Below are 25,497 nucleotides of genomic sequence, written 5' to 3' on the forward strand. Positions count from 1 at the left end.
TGACAAACTTATACTTAGAGAAATGATTTTTTTAAAAAATGATTTCGATCTGTTAAAATTTTGAGGTTTTAGACTTTTATTTGTACACCTCCTGACTAATATATTTCTGCAGTCACAATCACGATTGCCACTTTACCAGCCAACTCACTTCTGGCTGTTCTGAAGTCACTAAGCAAATGAGGTGCTGAAAGCAAATGATACAGAGTTGTTAAGTACAGAGCCCTAATCTGGCCATTTGAGATTGGTATACCACTCTCTAACAGTACAGTGTCCCTCAGAAAAGTTTTGTGGGTCCTCATCAGTGCCAGCTGTGATCTAAATGGAGCATTTACACTTTGATAGGTTTGAATCTGCATGATGAACCCTAACATCTCACCAAGCAGGGACAGAGTCAAATCATTAAGATTCACAGCATGAAAGCAGACAGAACTGTAGCATCTGCCTTCTGGTTAATGAAAAGAATAGTGTGTGTAGCTTTCAAGTGCAGTCAGTCGTGCTCTAACGAGACCTCGCATGCCTACGCTGCATGAAACCATGCAGTAAAAACACAGGGCTCATGGGGAAGATGGAGTTCAAGACACAACACACAGACTTCACCAGTAACCATTTAAAAAGAGACAGGAACCTAGTAAAACAGTGGCATAAACAGGAACAGTAATGTGCACGTGCTAATGGTTCAGAAGCGTGCACACTGGAACTGACGGCTTACCTTGCTTGTGGTAGTGGCAGAAAAGGTTGCTGCTTGTGAGCTACTGTTAAGTGGGGAAAGGAGGGTGTCTGAAACTGCATGGAAAGTTGTAATGTTGTGTGGACAAGTGTAGCTTACAACACAGCCACCAGAGGGCACGTAGCTGTTTGCAGTACATCATTTCGTGTATTCTCACACGATTTGGTTTGGCTGAGTACAGTGTGAGGAGTCAAATTTTTCATGAGTGAAATTGTACTTAAGCAAAAGTAAAATTTGTTTTATGCTTCCTTTGTTCCTTAACACATTAATTGTACTGGGACAGATTTGTACTTTCAGATCTAGAATTGTAGCAGCACTGACTGAAAGGCAGTTGCATCAGTGGATGTCTGTACTTTTCCCTTTGATGTCAGTAGACATAAAACTCAAATCTTGATGGGGGGAAATAATTTTCTAAAAATCCAGTGTCTTTGAGATGATTAGAGAGAACCATGCTAGAGAGCAAACTTCTGTGTGACCTCAAGGAAGGGGCCCAATTAACTAACTTCTTGGAGCATTGCCTTGTGTGACATGGTGTAAGAATTAGCCTTTCCCACTGCTGTACCTTGTACCCATCCTGAGTTCCAAAAACAGGATCTAGTGATTTAAGGTTATTTATTAGCAGTTTAACTGGCCTTATTTTCAGAAGTCTCGTTTGAAATAACCCTTACTCTAGGCAGTTTATTTTTCCCCCTTTTTTTTTGGTACTGGGGATCAAACTCGGGACCTTGCGCTTGCAAGGCAGGTGGCGAAATTTTCCCTTTTGATATCAAGGAAATGGAGGCTTTAAAGAGAAGTAGTCGTGGGCCAGGGATTTAGCTCGGTGGTTTTGAGCAAGCGTAAGGACCCAAGTTCAATCCTTGGTATCAAAAAAAAAAAGAGAGAAATAGTCCTGATCTTGCTTGGAAGGGAGGCAAGCCATTTTTATCTCTAGTGAATTGAAAGGTAAGTGGCTTAAAAAAGTGGTGCCAGAGACCTGGCTTCTGAACTGCCTCCCTTTGCACAATAATGCCTCTACTCACTGAGGAATTTTTGTATCAAGGTTAAGAAAGAGCGTTGAGGACTTTCCCTATGCATAACCTTTTCCTTGCCACTCTCTAAGCTTGTGGCCTGCGTTTGAAACATTTTACCTCAGATTATAACAGTAGTAGTCATGTGTTTCATGAGTACCAAAGATTTTTAATTATGCACTTCCTCATCAGTACTAAAAGATACTGAGACGAGAGTACAGTCTTCACAGTGGCTTATGTAACTCCTGCTTGCTGCCTGTCTTCTGTCGTAGAGCAGTGTAAACCAGAAGACAACATGAGTCATCTGCGATTTTTTTTTTTAATCAAACTATAGAAGTCTAAAAGCAAAGGGAGAGTAGAGCTAAAAGTTCTTAAATAGAAAGGATTGAAAGCTTGAAAATAGAACCCTGAAGGGTAATCAACTTGAAAAAAGTATGGGTTAAGTAACAAGTGCAGAATTTTTTTTTTTTTTGGTACCAGGGATCGAACTCGGGTCCTTGTGCTTGTGCAGCAGGTGGCGAAACCACTGAGCTAAATCCCTGGCCCTACAAGTACAGGATTTAAAAGACGTAAAATTTAGAGCTGAAAATATCCAAGAAAGGATTTATACCAAAAGGGGACTAGAAAGGTAATTGCATCAGTAGATGTAACTTTTTTTTTTTAAATCTTGCCAAATAAAGACCCACCTAGATCTCATTCAAAGCCTCTGTCCCTGCCACTCAGCATTGATCACATAATCTGATCTATTTGGAGCTTTAAATTTTTATCCATTGCTTTTTCAGTGCTCAGGATTGAGCCCAGGCCTTCACACTGAACTGCAGCCCCAGCTTCTGCTTTGGGGTTGGAGGGTAGGGCAGGCAGGCTCTCTTGGACTTTCAGTCTCCTGCCACAGCCTCCCAGGGAACTGGGGTTTCAGGTGGCACTGCCACACTTGGTCCTGTATTTTACACTTGATCTTAGCCAAAAGGCTGAGAAGCGATGGTCCTGTATTTTAAACGGCAACGAAACATGGTAATCTTATACTAGAGTTCAAAGGAAATGAGTTTAAAACTTCTATTTTATTCCACTCAAAAATACAGCAATGTGAACAGCAAAGACCAAAAAGGTACTTTTTAATCATAATATATGAACCACTATCATTTCTGGCCATAAAGAGACTGATTTTTTCCTTGGAGATGAAGAAGATGGATTGAGTTAGCCAGGTGTGGTGGCTCATGCCTGTAAGGTGAGGCTGAGGCAGGAGGATTGCCTCCAGTTCAAGGCCAACCTGGGCTACATAGTGAGTTAGTTCAGAGCCAGCCTGAACTGCAAAGGGAGACCCTGTCTCAAAAAAAAAAGATTTTTCAGTAGGACATGTACTAGGAGGGCATTAGACAGGCTAAGCTTTATATTATTCTTAAATATGTCATTTTCTCCTAGGTAAACTGGACTCCTGAGGTTAACAAAGAACACTTGCTACAGGGTCTGCTTCCTGATGTACAAGTACCAACATCTGTAAAAGATATGCGCTATTGTCAAGTTTCATTCCAAGATGATCACGTGTCTTTGGAAAGTGCATTTACAGTAAGGTTTGTGGATTTGGTATATTTTGAGATATTGTTTTTTTGTTGGTTGGGGGGGGGTGTGCATATCGGGGATCGAACTCAGGACTTCATGCTTGCCAGGCAGGCAAGACACCACTGCACTACATCCCCGGCCTTTTTTTTTTTTGGCACTGGGGATCAAACTCGGGTCCTTGTGCTTGTGCAGCAGGCAGCGAAACCACTGAGCTAAATCCTCGGCCTCCCTGGCCTTTTTTGAGATACTCTAAAATTCATATGGCACCAAAAATTTTTCTCTACTGAACACATGTGAAAATTACTTCTAAGATAGAAAATATTGCAGCTTCTGTGAAAATAGATTGTCTTTGGAATGAAGTTTTACTCTAGTTACTGATTCTTATCTTGATTATAACTGTTCCCAATTATATAAATATGTAAAAAACCTATCTTATTCCTTACAAATTTTTTTATCCCCCACCCACCCATCCTGGGGACTAAACCTGGTGATCTGTAGCTCTGAGCTATGTCCCCAACATTTGTAAGTCTTTTATTTTGAGGCATGTTCTTGCTAAGTTGCCCGGGCTGGCCTCAGGCTGTCTGATGCTCCCACCTCAGCCTCCGGGGGAGCTGGGATGACAGCCTTGTGCTGCTGCACCCAGGTGACCACCTCTTCCAGAAACTTCTTGCAGCAGAATTCCTCTACTCTTTCCCATACTATTCCCAATACTTAGAACAGCTCTGCATTTGAGATAAAATAATTCAGAAGTATCTCTCTGACCATAACCAGTGTTCTTTTTTGAGTGTGTGGGGAAGTCGAGATGGTTGTGTGCTCCAGCCTAGCCGAGAACTCACACTGTAGCCTGGGCTGGCCTCAGACTTGCAGTTATCCTGCCTCCTCGTCCTGCACCACTCCTAGAGCGCACCACAGCTCTCTTGATGAGCTACTGTTTCCCATCTGTCATTCTTGATGCTCTCCAGTCAGAATTTTCTTTTAACCCAGCATAGACATACTTTGACTTGACGTGTCTTTTGGGTTAATAGCTGTATTCTATAAATTAAAGAGGTGTGGCTGGGGATTTGGCTCAGTGGTTTCGCCGCCTGCTGCACAAGCACAAGGACCCAAGTTCGATCCCCAGTACCAAAAAAATTAATTAAAGAGGTGTTTCAAAGGATGCCATTGTGGTTTTTTTTTTGGTGGGGGGGGTTGCCATTGTGTTTTTAAACATTCTATATTTACTGCTCTTTAGTGTACTGGAAACTAAATTTTTTGTGTGTGCAATTAGTGGTGTTACTAAAGCCTTTTAACTTGTTAACTAATTTCAGACCACTTCCTGATGAACCCAAACATTTAAAATGTGACCTAAAAGGAGGAAAAATAGTGCAGATGGGCCAAGAGCTTCAAGGAGAAATAGGTCAGTATAGTCTGAGTTCCTCCTTCTATGCAGTTCCTTTATGTTCATGTTTTCATACACAGTTTGGCAAAATGGTGAGATATAAGTGTAAAGTAAATATATGTATTCCTGTGTAGTCTATTTTTTTTATGCTTTGCTTGTTTTGTTTTGTTTTGTTTGCCCAGACAGCACTGGGGATTGACTCCATGGCCTCTGGCATGGAACACAGGCACTCTGCCACTAATCTGCATTGCCAGCCCTCTTTATTTTGAAGCAGAACCTCACTAAGTTGCCTAGGCTGGTCTTCAATTTACAATCCTCCTGTCTCAGCCTTCTGGTAGCTGGGAATATAGGCACATACCACCATGCCCAGCTTTTTTCTTATATCTTGAAAATTGCATGTTAAAATCTTTCCTTTAAATTTTTGTGAGAAATTTTTTGCTGAGCATGCATGAGGCCCTGAGTTTGATCTACAGCATCACAAAAATAAAACATTTTAAAAATCTGATTAACATTAGCATCATGTTAAATATTTAAGTATACTTATGTAGATTCCTGGTTTATTTTTAAGGCTTATGAGAGACACTATTTTTATGCCCACCAAAATTCTTAAAAGAACAAAATTAATGTTTCCAAGTATATTTTAAGTGTTATACATATTTATATCTTTTATTAAAAAGGACACACTGTAAGATAAAACTTGTTTTTTGGTGTTTTTTTTTTTTTTTGAAGTTATAATTATTACAGATCAGTATGGAAATCAGGTTCCAGCATTTTCACCGAGTACTTTATCTGCTTTGTCAATTGCTGGAGCTGGACTCGATAACTCAAGTGTGAAGACTGCTTTGCAGGTATGGCTACTTTCTGTAACATTTGGCTCATGCTTTGGTTTGTAAAAATGTTTGGGGAAAACAGAAGTAACTAAAAGGAGTTTGATTTTTACTGTTTTAAACTAAGAAGGCATAAAAGACATTAAAACTTTCATAATGAAAAAATTTGAGCATAGACTAACTTAAGGAATCGTTCTGTTCGTCCAGTGGTGACAGTCGCCACTTCTTCCCTTGCCATCTCACTTTGCAGCACATCACAGCTATTCTATCATTTCCCCATGAGTATTTTGGGATGCGTGTACACATGAATGTATATATACAGACGGGTAACTTTTCAGGTAGCTATTTAAATCACACCTCGTGGTGCTCACACCTTGCATTAAACAGAATACTAAGGAGAAAACTAATTGTCAGAGTTGCAGCTGTTCCGTCAACTCGGGTTAGCTTGAAAAGTAGAATCAGGTGGAATTCTTAACAGTTTGACAAGCAAGCATGGTGTGCTCTGCTTGGAGAAGTCAGAGCTAGGTTAAAGGAAATGGCCCTGCTTGGGGGGTTTCAGAAAACCTGCCAGACCAGTGTAGCCGAGAGAGGAGAGGAAGTCCCGAAGGTTAAGGGAAGTTGGGTTCCTGTAGAACATTTAGCTTTCTCCAGACTCATCTTCTTGAGACTCCGTGACCTTTTTAGTTGATGAGATAACCAAAAGAATAGCCTCCTTGTCCTTCCTAAGTAGAGATTCTGTCTCCACTAATCGTTTATGCTGTTGTTTTCTGATTTTCACCGATGAACTTTTAGTGATGTTTTGTCCATACAGTGATGAAGACTGCTCTTCGACTCTCAGGTTTTCCCAGTGTCTAGCTTCAACCCTGTGTGTAGATTGAGAAGATAAACGTGCTCCAGTTGTTACACATGAATAGTTTCTGCTTCCTATTGCTCTGTGCGCTTAGACCCATCCTCTGTCACCTAATTGTGCCTACCTTATCTGGCTTTCTGCATCTTTAGTGTTTCCTGTCTATTAGAGTATTCTCATCAGCATATAAAGATACTACAGTATCTTTCATCTTTAAGAATATACCCTTCCCCTCCTCACAGAAAGTCACCAAAACTTAGGTTCTGTACTGTAATCCTGTCCATCTGCCCTCCACTTTTTTTACGGTAAAAATCTCTCCTTTGTGTAGTGAAAATTCTTGGAAGTCTTGTATGGACTGTCTTCACATGCCTTTCCAGCATTCCCTAGCAGTCCACTCTGGGCAGTTTTTTATGTTCAGTTCCACCTGACCAAATCCAGTGCTCTTTCAGCTCTCAGCTGGGTCCCCATCACACGCCCTCAGTCAGGACTCCTGTCGGTGTTGTACGCAGTGGTACATTTAAAGTCCACTTTGGTGTGTGGCCTGCTGTGCCCTGTAGTAGTATTTCATCCCAGTACAGCCTCACGACTTCCCGCCCCGCAGCTTGCTGCCCTCCAGCAAAGTACACTTCTTTCACCCTTGCAGACTTTTTACAACTCCGAGCCACAGTCTTGGCACATTTTCAGAATCTCACATTTAATTCTGTTCGTGATGATCTACAGTTTTAAAATGCACTTTTCATTTTTCATTTTTAAGATTTAAAATAAAAGCAAAACAACCTCCAGTATAACTATAGAAAGGAATCGGCTCGGGTCATTTTCTTTATACATATTTTCAACTTTAATATGTTTTACTGATGCCCATCTATTTGATTTGTTTTCCAAGCAAAAACTCCCCAATGCTTGTTGGACTTTCAGGGCAGATTAATTTTGGTTATTTTTAATGTCTGTTTTTTTTTTTAACACAAAATCCTCTACAAACAGTTCTTTGAGAGCATAAGAAATGAAGTTTTATTTCTGATTTTTAAATTGTGATGAAGTAGATTTGTAGTTAGTGGAAATTTAAGATGATTAATCACTAGAGGTCACTATTAAATTGTAAATACCACAGGGCTTGTACCAGTATGGAAGCACTCAAGGTCAGTCATGTAGCAAAGATTAGTGGCCAGCTTCATTGATTTCCATTAATATGATGTTGTAGGCATTATCCCAAGTAATGTGTTGAGCAGTGACCAAGTCCGTACCCTTGTAGAGAAAACCTTGTCAAGGAGAGGGCATGCAATAGATAAGTGATAAGAAGAATTAAAGTAGGTAAAATAATGGTGTGTTCCTTAGGGTGACTGGGAAGACCCTTGTTATTAAGGTGTCATGTGCAATTAACCAAGAAGAAAGTTGCAGACAGCAGGAAAGAATGAAGTGCAGCAGTTCTCAGGCATGCACGTGCTTGGCTGTTTAAGTAACAGTAAAGGAGAATACACCAAACTTTGTGAGCACAGATATGATACTCAGAAAATTTCAGATTTTGATTAGGAATACTTAACCAGTAAAGTCTGTGCAAATATTCCAAAATCTGAAATGCTTGAGGTCTCAAGCAGTTCAGGCAAGGGATATACTCAGCCTATCTAAAGAAGGGGGTAGGCGATGATGGTAGCCAGAACCTTTTAGATTTTCCCCCGCAAAAACCAAAAAAAAAAAAGAAAAAAAAACGGAAAAAGGAAAATTGTTTCTCCTCTTGTGAAAATAAACTTTTTGATATGTCACTGGTGGGGTTCAATCTATTTATCTGGACGGCCAGTGGTTAATGACAAAACATTTTATTTTTTAAAACACTAAGTAACACCACCTGTCTTTTCTTGATGTACTTTTCCTCACTAGGAAAACTCACAAAGTGTAAGTGTAAGAGGCATCAGATTTATTCCGGGTCCTCCTGGAAACAAGGACCTTTGTTTCTCTTGGCATGAATTTTCTGACTTTATTCGAGTGCAGCTAATTTCTGGACCTCCTGCAAAACTTCTCCTTATAGACTGGCCGGAATTAAAGGAGGTGAGTACTTCATGTCTCAGAATGAAAGAGCTGTAGCATCACATCGGGTAATGCTTTCAGACTGTCAGCGAGTTAAATTGAGCTGTTGGCATTTGCTGGAGCAAGGTAATGTCCATCTTAGTACCTCATTGTTTAATTGATACTTTATTATAAATACTTCATAAGTAGGGCCAGGGATGTAGCTCAGTGGCACTGCGCCTGCTTGGCAAGCACAAGGTCCTGAGTTCAATCCCCAGTACCGCAAAAAACAAAACAACTTCATAAATAATGAATGTAGTAGTTCAAAACTTTAAAACTATATTAGAGAAATTTTCAAACATTTACAAAAGTAAAAGGATAATATAATGAACCCCAATTTCCCGGTAACTTTGTTTCATCAGTTACTGATTTTTTTTTTTTTTGACGGGATCTTACTAAATCACTAAGTTGCCCGGTCTGGGCTCAAACTTGTGATCCTCCTGCCTCAGCTTCCCAGAGTGCTGAGACTGCAAATGTGCACCATTATGCCCGAATTTTATTGGAGTTTGTAAAGCATATCCCAGACTCCAAATCATTACAACCATACATGCTTAGTATGCCTTTCTGTGAAAGTACTGCAATCTTTTAATACTAATTTTGCAAATATCTGCCAGACCTTACATTTGTTGAACTTTTCACTAAATCTTTCAGAATGCTAAGTAACATTTTTTAATTGAGAAATAAAAAGTCGTATGTCTTAAAAATAAGAACCAAGATGCATTATGTAAAGGTACAGTTCCCAATGAGAAATGCAATTGTGTTGTATACCTAAAATGTACCAATAAAAGAATTTAACAACAACAACAAAAAAAAAGGTATTTGTCCCACTTAAAAAAAAAAAAAAAGTCATATGTCTTGTACAGCATGTTGTTTTGAAATACATATACATCGTGGAGTGGCTAGATCAAATGAATTACAACATGTATTATCTCATGTCTTTTTGTGATGAGATGACTTAAAAATCTACTGTCCTAGCAGTTTTTAAGAATATAGTACATTGGGCCGGGGATTTAGCTCAGTGGTTCCGCTGCCTGCCTCACAAGCACAAAGACCCAAGTTCGATTCCTGGTACCAAAAAAAAAAAAAGAATATAGTACATTATTAGCTGTAGTCCCATCTATTGCACTTAGTCCTCCTATCTTAAATTTGTGTCCTTGGGTAGCAGTTAATTTGAAATGTTCAGATTCTAGGGTTTAATTGAAGCATATCAGAGCTTTAGCTATCGGTATAACTTTTTATAAAGAAGAATGGCTTCACACTACACTAGTAAATGAACATATCCTAGTAAAGGAGCAGGTTGTCTGAGAAAGGTTTATGTTCCTGTGTCCTAGGTTGATGTTGCCCTTTTTGATTTGTGAACTTAAAAAACAGATAAACTAGTTTAACTGTGCTGTAAAAATTTTTTCCCATGACACTATTGAGGTTTCACTGAAAAGCCAATATGTTATTTTTATCTGGGAGCATTTGCACTACATAAATTGAAAAATTGTTTTGCCTGTTGATACCGATAATTTGATAATTTCTTGGTTGACTGTAGTCTGAAATAACTGTATACTTTTGAGGTAGAAGAAATCTTTTTTTTTTTTTGGTATCAGGGATCAAACTCGGGACCTTATGCTTGTGAAGCAGGCGCCGGAACCACTGAACTAAATCCCCAGCCCAAGAAATCTTTAGTATGTTTATATATTTGATTTTGTTGGGAATATAAAAGATAATTTATTAAGTAAAAAAGTATTGTAAAATTTGGGCTGGGGATTTAGCTCAGGGGTTTCATCGCCTGCTACGCAAGCACAAGGACCGGAGTTTGATCCCCGGTACCAAAAAAAAAAGTATTGTAAAATTTATTTACAGAATACATAATAGTCTAGAAATTTTAAAATAAAACCTAAAACTGGGCACAGTGGCACATGCCTGTAATCCTGGCTACTTGGGAGACTGAAGCAGGAACATGAAAAAGTCTGAGGCCAGCCTGGACAATTTAATGAGATACCTTTTCAGAATAAAATTAAAAGGGCTGAGGATGTAACTCAGTGCTAGAATAATTTGCCTGGTATGTGCAAGATCCTGGGTACAATACGTGGGACTATAAAAACAAACAAAAATACCTGAAATTGGGCCAGGGATGTAGCTCAGCAGTGCAGTGTCTGCCTGGCAAGCTCAAGTCCTTGTACAAAAAAAACCCTAAAATTAATTTATCCATTTGTTAGCTGTATGTTTAGATGTAGATAGTGCTAAGAAAGTAATCATTCCTACCTGGTTTTTCCAGAATTTCCTAACTTGATTCTTGACCTACCTTCTCTGCACGGGGTCTTTGTAATAAAGGGAAATTGGTAACATAGCATGATAATTAGAAAAAGACATACAAGAATATAAATATGTGTGTATTGTTATTTTATAGATGAAGAAACTAAAAACATGTAATGTTAAATAACATGCCAAAATGTAAAAGTGACCAGGAACAGATTTGTGTTCACAGACATTAGACTTTGGAAATTGGTGTTTACTACTATTTCCCAGAACAGTTTATTACCACCACCTTAGGCTAAAGTCATTTACTGAAAGACATCCTTTAAAAATAGTTAGGATCACCGCCTGCCTCGCAAGTGCAAGGTCCTGAGTTCGATCCCCGGTACCAAAAAAAAAAAGAAGTTAGGAATCCTTTTAAAGAGTTAGGATATTGTTTGACAGTCAGGGTAGATTGTGATGTGATAGAGATTAAAGTACTGTGTGCTTACATTTGCAAACTGTCAGCTCATTGTGCAATTCAACCTTTTTCCAGTCTTTGGCAAATGAAAGCTAGTCGTGGTATCCTTGTGAACTTCATGGTAGACGAGCATTATTCCTAAATTAGACTTGGGATTCTTGCTTTGATATCCTACCCATAGCTTAGCTTTAAATTCTTTCCCCTTTCCAGCAACCACCCAACATAATTTGATAACCAACTCAGGTAAGAGTAGGGCTAGGGGACCAAAAGGAACATTTTAAGTAGAAGATAAGTGAGATATTAGCTTTTCTTTTCAGCTCCATAGCTCTCTTCTATCTTTAGTTAGCTTTTATAGTCTGACACAGAGGATTAGGCCTTTACGAGGCATCTTGCTTGCTTATGTGTCCTTTGAAAAGATGCGGTACCTGTTAATAGGTCAGCAGGTGGATTCTGGGAATTAGACAGGACTTTCATGTTTACAAGGGGGAAAGCCAGCAGGGCAGTGTAGCGCAGTAGTGAGGGGCAGAAAGCTGTATCAGTGCTTTGTCTACTATGATGGAGAACTGAAAATTGACAGGAACTAACCTGTGGTTTGCCGAAGCTATACGTGAGGACCAAAGAAAAGCTGTTTCCACTGCGAGGACCAAAGAAAAGCTGTTTCCACTGCAGTCAATCCAGTGTGCAATTTTTAAGGACCTGGTTAAAAGTCAGTAATGTCAAATGCTGTTTTTCCTTTTGTCCAGTTACTCATCCTTTCTGTAAGAGTTATCTGTGCTTGTGTAATGGCTTTCAAGTTTATTTTCATTGATGAAAGAAGTGGTTTGTGAATAGATTAGAGATAAATTAAGTAATTTGTTTTACAGGTGATTATATGGTTTTGCATATATGTTTTATTGCTTCTTAAAATATTTATATCCAGGCCGGGGATTTACCTCAGTGGTGCTGCTGCCTGCCCCGCAAGAGCAAGGACCCAAGTTCAATCCCCAGTACCAAAAAATATATATATATATTTATATCCTTTTCAGGCCATTCCAGTGATTAATGGAAGAGAATTACAGAGCCCTCTCACTGTTCAACTCTGTGATCAGTGGGATAATCCAGCAGCAGTACCTCATGTTAAAATAAGCCTCATAAAAGCTAGCAATTTAAAGGTAAGTTGTGAACTTCCCGAAATATTTCCACCCTAAAATTTGGTATTTCGGGGCTGGGGCTGGGGCTGGGGCTGGGGCTCAGTGGTAGATCATTTGCCTAGCACATGCAAAGCCCTGTGTTCAGTGCCCAGCACTGCAAAAAAAAAAGAAAAAAGAAAATTCAGCACTTCAGCCAGACTTGAAGGCACACACCTAAAATCCTAGCACTCTGGGAGCAGAGGCAGGAGAATGCTTCCTGGGGAATTTAGTGACTTTAGAAGACCCTGCCTCAGAATAGAAAAAATCACTAGGGATGTCACTCAGTGTGAAGGTCCTGAGTTAATCCCAGCACAAGAGACAAAAATGTGTACTTCGTTCCCATGAAAATGCCTTTATGTGGCACATTTTAATTCTTTTTAAAATGTAGTCTTAGATAACCTTTACTACTGTTTAGTGTAAATCAAACTAGAGATCTTTGGGGTTTGGCTTTGTTTTGTTTTGAGGAAGAAAAGCTTATATATTAGGCCAACATTTTACAGCTGTGGCAGTTTGACTTTTTTTTTTTTTTTTGGTACCAGCGATCGAACTCGGGACTTTGCACTTGCAAGGCAGGCGCCGGAACCACTGAGCTAAATCCCCGGCCCCTTGACTGTTTATTATACAGAACTAGTAATACTTACATTTCAGGTTAGGTGGATAATTAATTCTTTTTTTAAAAAAAGTAAATGAAGGCAAATACCACAGTTACTTGCATTGTGTGTTAAGGAATAGGCATTTCGGAGGAAACATGTGCAGAGGCTAAGCAAAAAAGAGGTACACAGGTACCTGTCTTTAATCTAGTGGGCAGTGAGCAGAGTGTGAGCAGGGACCTCAGCCTGTCATTCCAGTTGCTTCCTCTCGTTTTCCCTCTCCAGCCATTGCTTTTTCTCTCAGTATGTGCCACTGTTCGCTGCACCTTTATGTTCTTTTAAGCAGTGATGAGAAAGTTTAGGGGAGAGGATGACTTTTTATACCACAGGCTACAATTCACTTTTCTAAATGTTTGCTTCCAGAAGTATGACTTTAGTTTCCAAAGAAGCATCCACAGGAGGCTGAAACTCTTCTAAAGATGTTAGGAAATGTGGCCACTAATTGTTAATCGCTTGAAAGTGGAAGCTGGGTTGTGGATGTGAAGGTCGTATGCAGCAGAAGTTTAAGCAGCACAGCTAAGTGAGCACTGAAAAGGGAGGGTAAAGAACAGAGACAGCACTATGGGGCTTGGGCTTGAGTGGCTTTCTCCAGCGCTTCACCGCCCGCAGCCGCGGCTTCAGTGTCTGCGTCCCCACACACCGTCCGTCTGCTACAGTAGTGCTCCTCACACTGTGCGACTGCAGTCTTGCAGCTTCATCGCTTTTAACAGGGAATTCTGGTTCAGTTGACGAAAATGAGTGGTTACTGTCTTTTGGAGTGTGTGATTACATATGGCATTATTTCCAGTAGTTTCACATTTGCAGGCTCTAGATTTTTTGGAAGTATGTGCAAATACAATTTTTAAGATAGGAATAGACAGTTGACCTATTTTCTAATTAACCAATTTGTTTTATTTTGTTTTTAGCTCACGCCTTCAAACCAACAGCATAAAACAGATGAGAAGGGCCAGGCTAATTTGGGAGTGTTCGTTGTTTCTGCCCCTAGGTAAGAATGGAAAGTATAATAGATCTTGCTGTTATAGAGACTGATTTTTCTTGCTACGTGCTGAAGTTATGAGTACTACCTACTTTTCTCTGCAGACTTAAGCAGAAGTGAGAACAGAGCAGGAAGTAAAAAGCTTCCCCGAAGGATGAAACTTGTGTAAATTGTGTCTAGATTTTTGGATTAGAAGCTAGTGTGACTGGAACCCCACCCTTGTTTTGCTCTGTTTAGGGGAGAGCATACTATGCAAGTTAAAGCTGTCTATAACAAGAGTACCGTAGAAGGGCCTGTTATCAAGTTAATGATTCTTCCGGATCCCGAAAAACCGATTCGCCTCAATGTTAAATATGACAAAGATGCGTCCTTTTTAGCAGGAGGTATTTTCACTGGTGAGTATTGGACGTATTTAAATAAATCTTTAACAATATGCCTTGTAAAAACAGTGGGATAAAATACTTATGTTTGATGTTCAACACAATTTTTAAAAAGTAGGCATGGTGCCTTTTAGATGGCAGAGAAAATGCATATGATTTAGCAGTGTCTACTTTCATCCCTTTGTCCTACAGTCTTTTAATGTTAAGAATGAACTAAAAGTTCGTATATAAGCTGGTAGCCTGAAGTCATTAAATGAGTTCAGTCAATGTTTGTGCATCCACTGGATTGTGAAATTCTGTAAAAGAAATATAAACTAGATGGTGAGAATTGTGGAGTTAAATATGTTGTGATATTACCTTAAGCCCATCAGAACCGGAACTATTTTTCTAATTTAGATGGGAATACATCATGTCAGGATTTATGATTAAAGATCAGAACAGCAACTATGTATACTTAACTATATACAGTGTTGAGCTTTTAGTTAGTCATAAATAGTACAGTTTTCAGTGAATATAATACCATGTAGGAGACCGTTGGGTAAGCAAGTGATTTAATATAGTTTTACTGTTGCTGAGTCAATGGGAAATGAGTATTTGCTTTACACAGGTGATTTTATGGAACACTTCTGTTTCATTGAAGGGACGAATCCCTGTGTGTGTTATAAAGTAGTGAAAGAAACATCAAAAAATTTAGATATAAATTTTTAACAGTAATTTTTAACAATTAAATTACATATATACATAGCCTTTTATACTTTATGAGTTCTGTTTTAAATCTGTTTGGGATAAATAAGACACATATTTTGCTTTTTAAAAAAACAGTACCAAATGTTCAGGTAATTATAATGGAATACTGTATATGATAATACTTTACCCCCTGTATGGTATTGAAAACTATGAAACAAAGAAAACGTTCTGTTCTAGGAAAATGTACAGCATATGATGTGGCCAACTGACTTAGGTATGAGTTGCTGAGCAGACACAGTTTGGCTGTTTTGGTCTTTCATGCTAGAATCTGCAGCATGGCAGACTGTGAATATAAGACAAGGAGAACTTGCTGTCTAGACGTAGCTCCAGAGAATTGTCCGTCATGATAGTAAGTTTGAGATACATGTTGTATGTTTTCTGTGACAGATTTCATGGTTAGTGTTATTTCTGAAGATGACAGCATCATTAAAAATATTAATCCAGCTCGTATTTCCATGAAAATGTGGAAGCTGTCCAACAACGTGAACCGACCACCAGCAAATGTGAGTAATGGAGGCATTTTTAGAAGTCAAAAATAGCTTACTATATTTACTAACTTAAAATTAAATCTGATTCGGTGTAAAAGTACAGTATGTATATATTTGCAAACTGGAGCTTAGTCTGCACCATTCCTTGGGATTTAAAAAAAAAAGCATCAGCATACGTATCTAAGTTAGGTGTCAGTACTGTTCGTTTGGCTTTATTCGATTCTGTCTTATCTTGTCTTGCTTTGTTGAGATGGGGTCTCACTGTGTTACCCAGGGTTGGCCTGGAACTTGTAATACTACTCTTCCTGCATGCCCAGCTTTTTGATGGCATTGCAAAAAGAGTAGCCTACACTGTGAAATTTTTTTTTTGTTTAGTTTTGTTTGATTTTCATCTAAAGATAGTGACACAAAGCAAAAACCATTAAATATCACCAGTGAGCAATGTAGAAACAGAGTAAAGAAATGTTGATAAATTGCAGGGTAGAAATGGGATGCAGAGCACAGTTTGCAGGCCTAGAACCACAGCTGTCCAAAGGAAACATCACACCTGATGTGTAAACTTTCTAATAGCCACATTAAAAAACATAAAAAGAAATAAGTAAAATTAGTTTTAATATTTTTAATCTATCAAAAGCTACCATTTCAACACGTACTCAGTATTTTTAAAATATTAATGATATTTTACATTCTTTTCCCATCTCTTCAAAATTTAGCCTGTGTTTTATAGCAGATCTCAAATCAGAGCAACTATATTTCAGGTGCTTAATAGCCACATGTAGCTATTAGCTTCCATATCAGACAGTGCACATTTGTGACAAATCTCAAATTGAAAACCAAAAATTTGTCAGAGCATTCGGTTTAATAACCTGCTTCAGCATTTATGGTTCATTTAAATCGTCTCTTTTGGAAATTAACTTGTGTAATTTAAGAGTCTGAAGGTTAACCAGCTAAACAACTCATATCTTCACTTGCACGGGTTAGACCAAAGCTAAAAGCTTGGTCACCTGAGGAGGTGTCACTGCCATGTAGCTCTGCTGTGTACCCTGAATGTCGGGCGTCTGCCATTGCGACTTCTCTCATGTGTCTCTGTGTATGACAGAGAAGCGTACTGTAGGGGCCGGGGATTTAGCTCAGTGGTGCCCCTGCCTACCTTGCAAGCGCAAGGACCTGAGTTCGAGCCCCGGTACCAAAAAAAAAAAAAAACGTACTGTACGTGGGGTCGTGTGTATTTATAAATGCACAGGCAGTCTGGATTCACACTGAAGTATACAGTAAGTTTTCATCCTGAATATACTTGGTTAAAGTGTGTTATTTCCCCCTTTTCTCCTTCTCTCCCCTTTCTAGGCAGAAACATTTAGTTGTAATAAAATAAAAGATAATGACAAGGAAGAAGGCTGCTTCTATTTCAGGTATTTCTCAAGTCATTTCATGTGTTCATGCATATTTTGTTACAATTTATCTAAACTTTAGAAGTATTTGCCTCCCTACCTAAGGAAAAGTAATTTATGATCAAATAGAAATCCCTTATGTTGTCAGAGTACTTTATATTTTTTATTATGGAGAGACTACTATAATTCTAAGATCTTCTGAAGTATAGGAAGAAAACTGGACTAGGTTTTACAGTTCATGCTGTTGCTTCCTCATTCTAGACTTTCATTTTCAAATCTGAAAAAAAGCTTTGAGAGGGTTATCTGTAAGGTTCCTTTTTTATTTCTCTCCCTAAGAGTTCCTTTAAAATTCTTTAAATTAGGGCTAGAGATGTAGCTCAGAGATAGAGTGTGTGCTTAACATGCATGAGGTCCTGGGTTAAATCCCAAGTACCACAACGAAAAGCAAAAAACCCAACACAAAACAATGACAACAAAAAAACACTGAATGGCAGAAGGCTATGAAAGTTTTGGAACACTTTTGATTTTTGTTGTTTTCTGTGATAGACCAGTAACAAAACATTGCAGACCAAATGTTCAGACCTTGTTTTTCAGCCAATATTGCTTTCAGTCTTTTAAGAATGTTCAAATAATTATAAGGGGCTGATTTAGACTTTTTAAAGAGGGCAGACTGCCATCTTTTCCGTCTGTTAGTTATCTTTCAGTGTATGAAGTCTACTGACCTGTGTGAGAATTGGGCTGTTTCATTATATTCCAAAATATTTATATTTCAGTTAAATTTTACTTTAACATTCCAGAGATCAGCTTGAAGGAAACTTATAATAAAGCTTTTAAAAATAATTGTACATGTTTTAGAACTAAACAGAAGTGGTGGTTCTATAAGAATGTGAATGTAACTAAGTGCCAGTAAATTCTACACGTTAAAATAGTCAACTTTGGGGCTGGGGATTTAGCTCAGTGGTTTCGCCGCCTGCTGCGCAAGCACGAGGACCCAAGTTCGATCCCTGGTACCAAAAAAAAAAATAGTCAATTTTATGTTATGTGACTTTCACTCAGTTAAAAAAAGCAAAAAAGAAATTACATATATACATAATTAAACATGTCTTGTAATAAAATATACTAACATTTGGAATATGTTTGAATGAAAATCTTGATTGCTAATGTATTAGTCACTATATTTGGGGTTTAACATAATCTCATTCAATTTTTTAACTTTAAAAAATAAAATACAAAACCCAAGAAGTGCAAAAAAAACCCCAGGTACACAGCACTGTGATTTTGCCCGAACTGCACATGGGTATGCCCGCCTCTGAGGTCCGGGAGTAAAGCCTGCTCCCAGGAATCCTGCTGCCCCTCAGCCCACCTGGACACACAGCCAGCCACTCCTGGCGTGGTTTTCTCATAGAGTTCTGTCGCCAAGCATATGTCCCCTAAGGTGTCTAGTCGTGCCCATCCTTATGTGTGTGTGTGTGTGTGTGTGTGTGTGTGTGTGTGTGTGTGTATGTATATGTTCTTCTGTATAGGAATTTTTAAACTCAGCCTGGTGAGAGTAATTCATCACACATTAATTCGTAAGTTCTCTCATCTGTCATTTTTATTGCTGGATAGCAGTCCATTGTGTAAACACATTGCAGTTACGCATTCTGTTAATGACCATTTATAGTGTTTTGAATTTGAGATTGTTATAAATAAGGTCTCTTGTGGCCAGGTGTGGTGGTGCACACCTGTAATCCCAGCACTCAGGAGGCTGAGGCAGGAGGATCACTTCAAATTCAAGGCCAGCCTGGGCTGCACTACACGATGAGGCCCTGTCTAAAGAGACGGAGAGAGGGGAAGTCAGTCAGTCAATCTGTTACTATGTTGTTGCCCCAGGCAGTGGTGGAGTGGTGTTGAGCGTGCCACAGCTGGCTGTTATCACTGGAAGCTCTGAAAGGCTTGCCCGCCATCACTGCTCTGACATAGATGCACAAATAGGCACGAAACTGCTGGGCCAGATGCTTAGTCCGCTAAGCATAGATGGGTATGATTGTGAATCCTTTAAAATTAGTCAGTTTCTGTCTCTGTATGGATGATATGGTCAGCTTTTGTATACGTTCCATGCATACCTGGAAATATTGTATGTTCTGTATTTGAGGTATAGTGTTCTGTGTGTGCATCAGGACACATTTTCTAATCACTTATGTTTAGTTTTTCTAAATCTATTGATTTTTATCTGCTTCATCTAGTAGCATGGAGAATCATTCGGTATGAATGTATATTTGTCTGTTTTTCCTCCTTGTTCTACAATATTTGTTTTAAATATTTTGAGGCTTTGTTATTGGGTACATAACAAACTAAGTATTACTGTATTTTCCTACCAAATCAAATCTTTCATCAGGAGGGAGTACTCCTCTTTCTCTCTAGTAATTCTTTTTTGTTAGCCGTATCCTCTGCTTTGATAACCATATAGCAGCTGACCATATGAAATATGCACAAACCAACCTAGAGATCTTGGGGATTAGCATTCATGTAATAAATCCTTTTTTTCCATTCTTGTAAGTATGTGTTTTGTAAGTGGCATGATAGAAATTTTCCTGTAGTAATTCCTCTCGTTTCTTGGGGAGGTACTGGGAACTGAAGCCTTGGAGCCGTGAGCTTCAACCCCTCTTCCTCGCTCCACACAGTTTATCTTCCCATACTGAGGATCGAACCGAGGGCTGGGGACTGAGCTCCATCCCCAGCCCTGTTAAGTTGTTTTAACACAGCATCTCATTAAGTCTCTTAAGTTGCCCAGACTGGATTTAAACTTGTGTCCGTGCCACCCACCCCTCCACCCCCGCCTCAGCCTCTCACAGCCCTGGGATTACAGGTGTCTCCTACCAAGCCCAGCCTTTTTTTTTTTATTTTATTTTGAGACAGGATCTCACTAGGTTGCCCAGGCTGGCCCAGAATTTGTGATTGTCCTGTCTCAGCCTTTTTAAGAGCTGGGATCAAGTTGTGCACCACGTCCAGCCCAGTCTTTTATCTTTGGATTGAAAAGTGTAAATCTTACTTATATTACCAAACGTTGTTTTCAGGATTACTATCTTGCTGGGGTTTTTTGATCTGTTTTAATCTCTTTTAATTTGTTTTTTTAATCTGTTTGAACTTTTCTCTCTTCCTGCTTTCCTCCTTTTTGATTTAGGGTTTCTGATTGTCATTTTCGGCTCCTTAGGAAATTGCTAATTACAGTTTTTCACTTTGTTCTGAATGATTTCCTTAGATTACAGTATACACATTTTACATATTTATGTCTAGTAATAATTTGTGTATTTTATCTTCTTGAGCAGTGCATGGATCTCAGAACACCTAATTCCAATTTTCCTCTCCCAATTTGCATTCCTTGTTTGTTAAGCATGTTAAATCTACGGAGGTATTAGTTACTATTATTATTGTACATGGTGTTCATTTAGATTTGGTCATTTTATCTTTCCCGTTAAATTCAGCATTTTCATTTGGGATAACTTTTTATCTAAAGAAGTTTCTTTGTACTGGTGATAAATTGCATCATTGTTGTTTTTGCCTGAAAATATCTTTACTTTTATACGTAAAGATATTTTCACTGACTTTGTTATTGTTCTGTTTTACGTACTGGGTATTGGACCCAGAGCCTTTGCACTGAGCTACTTTCCCAGCCCTTTTTATTTTTTATTTTGAGATAGTATCTCACTAAGTTGCCCGGGCTTGGCTTGAACTTGCAATCTTCCTACTTCAGCCTCCCAGGGTGCTGGGTTGACAGCTGTGCAGCATCACACCTGACTGACTCTAGTATTTTTGGCTGGCATTTTCTTGCAGTACTCTGAAGCCAGCCTTCACTGATCTCATCATTTGCCTGAGAAGGTAGCTGTCAGGCCTGTTGTCTTCTTGAAGCCATTTTCCCTCCCTATGTATTTTGTTATGTGGGGTTCTGTTGCCAGCGGGACACACCTGCCTGCTCTCCACAGACTTTGATTATATTTTCTCCATTTCTGAGCAGTGGCCAGCCATGATTTCATTGGCCCCTGCTCTGTCACAGCCTTCCCTCTTCTCCTGCCGCAGAATTGCAAGTGTGTTAGTCCTTTCCATGGTCTGTGCTGTCTCTCCCGCTCTTTTTAGCTGTCGTTTCTCTTTAGATACTTGCTTGAACTAGAACCAGGAAACTAGCTCAGTATGAAGTGGGCTTTAATGTGCTGAGAAATCCATCTTTGAGTTGGCCTCTTCCCTGGCAGTGTTAGCTGTGCACTTGCATTTGGGTTCTGGGTTTTGAGGGCCGGTCTTGCTGTGTTGCCCAGGGAGTCGAGCGAAGCAGTCCTCCCAGCTCGGCTCCTGAGGCTCTGGAACGGGGTTCATGCTGGCACCTTGGCTTCCTTTCACTGTTGTTTCCCCGGTACTGGGGATCGAACTCAGACCTTGCACTTGTGAGGCGGGTGCGGTGCTGCTGAGCTATTTTGAAAGCCCACTTCTCTGTTGAAATTTTCAGCCTTGTCTCTTTCTTACCAACGTTAAGGTAGTAAAAGCCTGTTTAGGGTCCCTTGGGTCTCTCTGCTTTGATCATCTTGTTTCTGTTGCTTTTCAGTCTCTTTCCCTTGCCTCTTTGTGTACTTGGTTATGTTGTTGTTGTCCCAGGCATTTTATTTCTTAGTATCTGTAGAAATAATTGCGCGTCTAAGGTGCAATAATAACTTTTCCCCAGAGAGAGTATCATTTGCCTTTGTCAGTTGCTGGTGATGATTTAAAGCTGCGTTGCATTTCCCTTGGGAGCCTGTCTGCCATAGGCCTGCCCACACGCCGGTTGCCTAGAACTGCAGGCAGGCAGCCTTAAATGTGAAACTCATTTCCCAGCCCCCGTCCCAGCCTATTATAGCGGATTGAGTTACTTACTTTACTCAGATATTGAACATCTTTAAGCAAAAATTTTTTCCATGGCTATTTTCATCGGGAGGAGTTGGTCTGCCGCTTGAAGCAGAAGTCTTAATTTTTACTGTAATATTATTCATATTTTCATTGTAGTAAAGTATAACCAAACCAGGTTAGAAAGTGTACCTCTTATTAGGTATTAGTTTCTTACTGATTATTAAATCAATAAATAACTTGATAATTTAGAATAATGAATGCGTGAATAGATAATAATATAATACAACAAAATCAACAAAGAGGGCTGTAATTTTTTTTAAAAGGCCTAGGTCCGGGGATTTAGCCCAGTGGTGCCACCACCTCACAAGTGCAAGGTCCCAAGTCCAATCCCCAGTACAAAAGGTCCCTTTGAAATATGAAGCCATCAGTTTGAAATTTTATAATGTAGGAGCTAGGCGTGGTGGTGCACACCTGTAATCCCAACACTCAGAAGGCTGAGGCAGGAGGATCTCCACGAGTTCGAGGCCAGCCTGGACTATGTAGTGAGTTCAAGGCCAGCCTCAATTACAGAGCAAGATTCTTTCTCAAAAAAACAAAAATAAGATTATAATGAAGCAAAATTCATTTGACATAATTCATTTTGTGTGTGTTTACTGTTTTCTCAACTTTATATTGCTATTTCCATTTTTATTGTATCCAAATGTTTTATAAAAGAATATACAGGTAAGGGAGACTGGAATTAAGCCCAGCATATAAGAAATGTTTGTTGAATGAATGAAGGTGAATATATATAGTATTAGTAAGTCTTTATTCATTTATTGGTTGTGAAATGAAATGTTGATGCTTTCAATTTCCCTTTTACTTAAAAATTGTCAGTAATCTCACCTCTTTTTCATTTAGGGATAAAATAATTCCTAACAAAGTGGGGACATATTGTATCCAGTTTGGTTTTATGATGGATAAAGCAAATATTCTCAACAGTGAACAGGTTTGCTTGCTTTTATTATATGAAATGATTAGCTTTACATTTTCTCGCTTAGTTTATGAATGAAGTATTTGTTTAAAAGTGAATTAATTAATTAAGTATAAATACCATAGTCTCCTGTTATTCATGGGGGACACATACCAAGCCCCCCAGTGGATGCTTGAAGCCAGAAATAACACTAAATATCATCTGTACTACGTTTTTCCTATGTGTATATTCCTATGATAAAGTTTAATTTATAGGCTAGCTATACTAGATTAACAGTAATATAATAGAATACTATTATAAGTTTTTTAAAACTTAGAAATTGTTTACTTCTGGAACTTTCCATTTAATATTTTCAGTCCCTGATTGATTGCAGGTAACTGAAATCACTGAAAGCAAAATTGTAGAGACTTCTACCATGTGATTTTTCAGGAAAATTCGATAGAGTATATTTGTGTTCAGTAATTAGTCTGGATGCAGAAGTCACTTTTCCATCTTGAGTGGAGCCATGTGGAACACTAACTCAGCCCCCAGGAGGGGAATCTGTCTCCACTGACCCAGAATACACCTCATTGCGAGCAGTCGCCATATCTCAGGGACAAGGCGGGGCACCCCAAAAGCCCCGGGTCGTAAAGCTGGTCAGAGAGCAGTGACTGGGGTGCACAGAAGGGCACAGACGCGAGAGGCGCTGGAGTGAGACACCCCTAAGGCCAACACCAAGCCGCTGACTGGCGGCCAGGACTCCGCATCCACACAGCAGAGTGGGCAGGGAACAAACTAGGTCCTCTTTGTGGCTCGCCCTGTCTTCAGTTTCTCCCCTCGTTGCTGTGACACAATTCCTGACACCCATAACTTCAGAAAGAGAGATTTCTTTTGGCTCACAGTTTGTAGCGGTTTCAGTGCAGGGTGGCACATGGCAGAGGGGCACTAGGGAGGGCACAGCAGTGGGAAAGCAGAGTTGAGGGAGGAGGGGGGAGGGAGATAGACCCTTCCAGACCATGTCCGGGCGATCCACTTCTTCCGTTAGAGCCCACCTGCTAGCAGCAAGTCAGCTGTGCTGGCCCTGCATGCCCTCTGGCCGCCTTCCATGGTGAGGCTTTCTGAGGCTTTCATGGGCACCCAGGTGGAAACCATGACACTGTGCCTTCTCCGTACCTGCTGGGTCCCAGCACCACAGGCCACTCACCCAGACACACGCATGGAAGGACTCAGTTTCTGGACTCATTTCTCTTTCTGTTTGGTGCACAGTGTCCTTTCTTTGCCTTTATTTTGCTTTGTTTTATTCCTTTTCCTTATTCTTCTTGTTTGTTTTTTCTGTTCCTTTTATCTAGTTCTGTTGATTTACTAATTTTCTCTCCTCATCTTCCTTTTCCTTCATTTTCAAATTTTACTTTCATTTTTTCCCTTTTCCCACCTGCTTCATTTTTATTATTGATACTATTAAGCTTCATTTTTTAGCTATTTAGTTGACTATGCCATTATTGCTGAATTATTTTCTATTGGGTTTTTTGTTGTTTTTTTTTTCTATTGGGTTTTTCTTTTTAAGTTTTTTGTTTGTTTGTTTTCTTTTTTGGTAGCGGGGTATCAAACTCAGGTCCTTGCATTTGAAGGGCAGGCGGTGGAACCACTGAGCTAAATCCCCGTCCTTTTTTTTCTATTGTTAATGGTGGTATAGCTGTGACGTTTGTTGTGGGTTTTTTTTGTTACCAGCGATCTAACTCGGGACCTTGCACTTGCGAGGCAGGTGGTGGAACCACTGAGCTAAATCCCCGGCCCAAGCTGTGACTTTTTATAGATACTATATATCAACATTTGGTTTGTACTTAATGTCTGTATTATTATTACAGATCTCTTCTATTGCTAAGGGTAGTATAGTGTTAACTTTAATTGGTTCTGATAGTATATCAATATCATTTCATTCTTGACTCTTTATTATTGCTGATTTCTATAGTTAACTGTGGCATTGTTGTTGCTTTCAACTGGTTTTACTGTATGCCAGTATCTGGTTTGTCTCTGTGTCATCAACATTACTGTGGTTCGTTTTCTCCTCTCTTGGTGGTGGTTGGGATTCAGCTCCCAGAAGAAGGTTGAACACAAATACTGTCCTGAATAGATCAGAGAGGGGCGTAACCCAACCCAGGGAGACAGAATCTGACCGACTGAAGAGATGTCCAAAGAGTTTCCTACCCTAACCCGTCTTCAACTTGTAGCACAAAAGCAACACAAACAAATATGAGAAAGCAAAGCAATAAGATGAAACCCCTAACTCCCCAAAAGCTGGTCTGAGACACTGACAGAGAGGAAGTTACAGGCAGAGAACTCAAAAACCAAGTGGGCAGTAGGTTTGAAGAGATCAAAGAAGAAACACATAAATTCATAAGCTGCTTTGAGCTTGAAGACTGCTTAAGCAGATAAAGGATTTTACTAAAATGTTCAAGTAGCTTAAGGAAGGAACAGACTAACTGAACTAAACAAGAAAATGCAAGTCATAAATGACTATTTTGGTAAAGAATTAGGAATTATGAAAAAAAAAAAGCAGAAATACAAGATACAAAAAACTCAATAGAAAGCATGGATAGCAGATCTCACCAGTGTGAGGAGAGTGTCAGAAATTGAAGGCAGTGTGGATAGATCATAAAGTCGGCGGTACCCTAAAACCAACAAGGCCTGCTGCAGCTGTATCTAGAGGCTGTCAGATAGCTCAAAAAACCAACCTCAGAATTACAAGAATAAAGGAAAAATTAGAAGATGACTCAAAAGGTATAAGTTTATT

The 25,497-nt window shown here is 39.3% G+C and overlaps 1 protein-coding gene across 3 annotated transcripts in view; it reads left to right on the plus strand.

The window, feature by feature from the left end:
* Smchd1 (structural maintenance of chromosomes flexible hinge domain containing 1) overlaps positions 1 to 25,497 on the plus strand; it is a 121,301-nt gene that overhangs the window by 62,907 nt on the left and 32,897 nt on the right. For all 3 annotated transcript variants that reach the window (XM_087194322.1, XM_004853186.4, XM_087194319.1), the window contains 10 exons: positions 3,154 to 3,302; positions 4,599 to 4,687; positions 5,399 to 5,517; positions 8,216 to 8,383; positions 12,131 to 12,256; positions 13,830 to 13,909; positions 14,138 to 14,295; positions 15,415 to 15,530; positions 16,860 to 16,924; positions 22,655 to 22,742. In XM_087194322.1, the coding sequence (XP_087050448.1) occupies positions 3,154 to 3,302; positions 4,599 to 4,687; positions 5,399 to 5,517; positions 8,216 to 8,383; positions 12,131 to 12,256; positions 13,830 to 13,909; positions 14,138 to 14,295; positions 15,415 to 15,530; positions 16,860 to 16,924; positions 22,655 to 22,742 (1,158 nt within the window). The remainder of the gene's footprint in view (positions 1 to 3,153; positions 3,303 to 4,598; positions 4,688 to 5,398; positions 5,518 to 8,215; positions 8,384 to 12,130; positions 12,257 to 13,829; positions 13,910 to 14,137; positions 14,296 to 15,414; positions 15,531 to 16,859; positions 16,925 to 22,654; positions 22,743 to 25,497) is intronic.

This window comes from Heterocephalus glaber, unplaced genomic scaffold (genome assembly GCF_053883595.1).
Source record: "Heterocephalus glaber isolate CG9 unplaced genomic scaffold, H.glaber_assembly_v1.0 deba00000331, whole genome shotgun sequence".
Lineage (NCBI taxonomy): Eukaryota > Metazoa > Chordata > Mammalia > Rodentia > Bathyergidae > Heterocephalus > Heterocephalus glaber.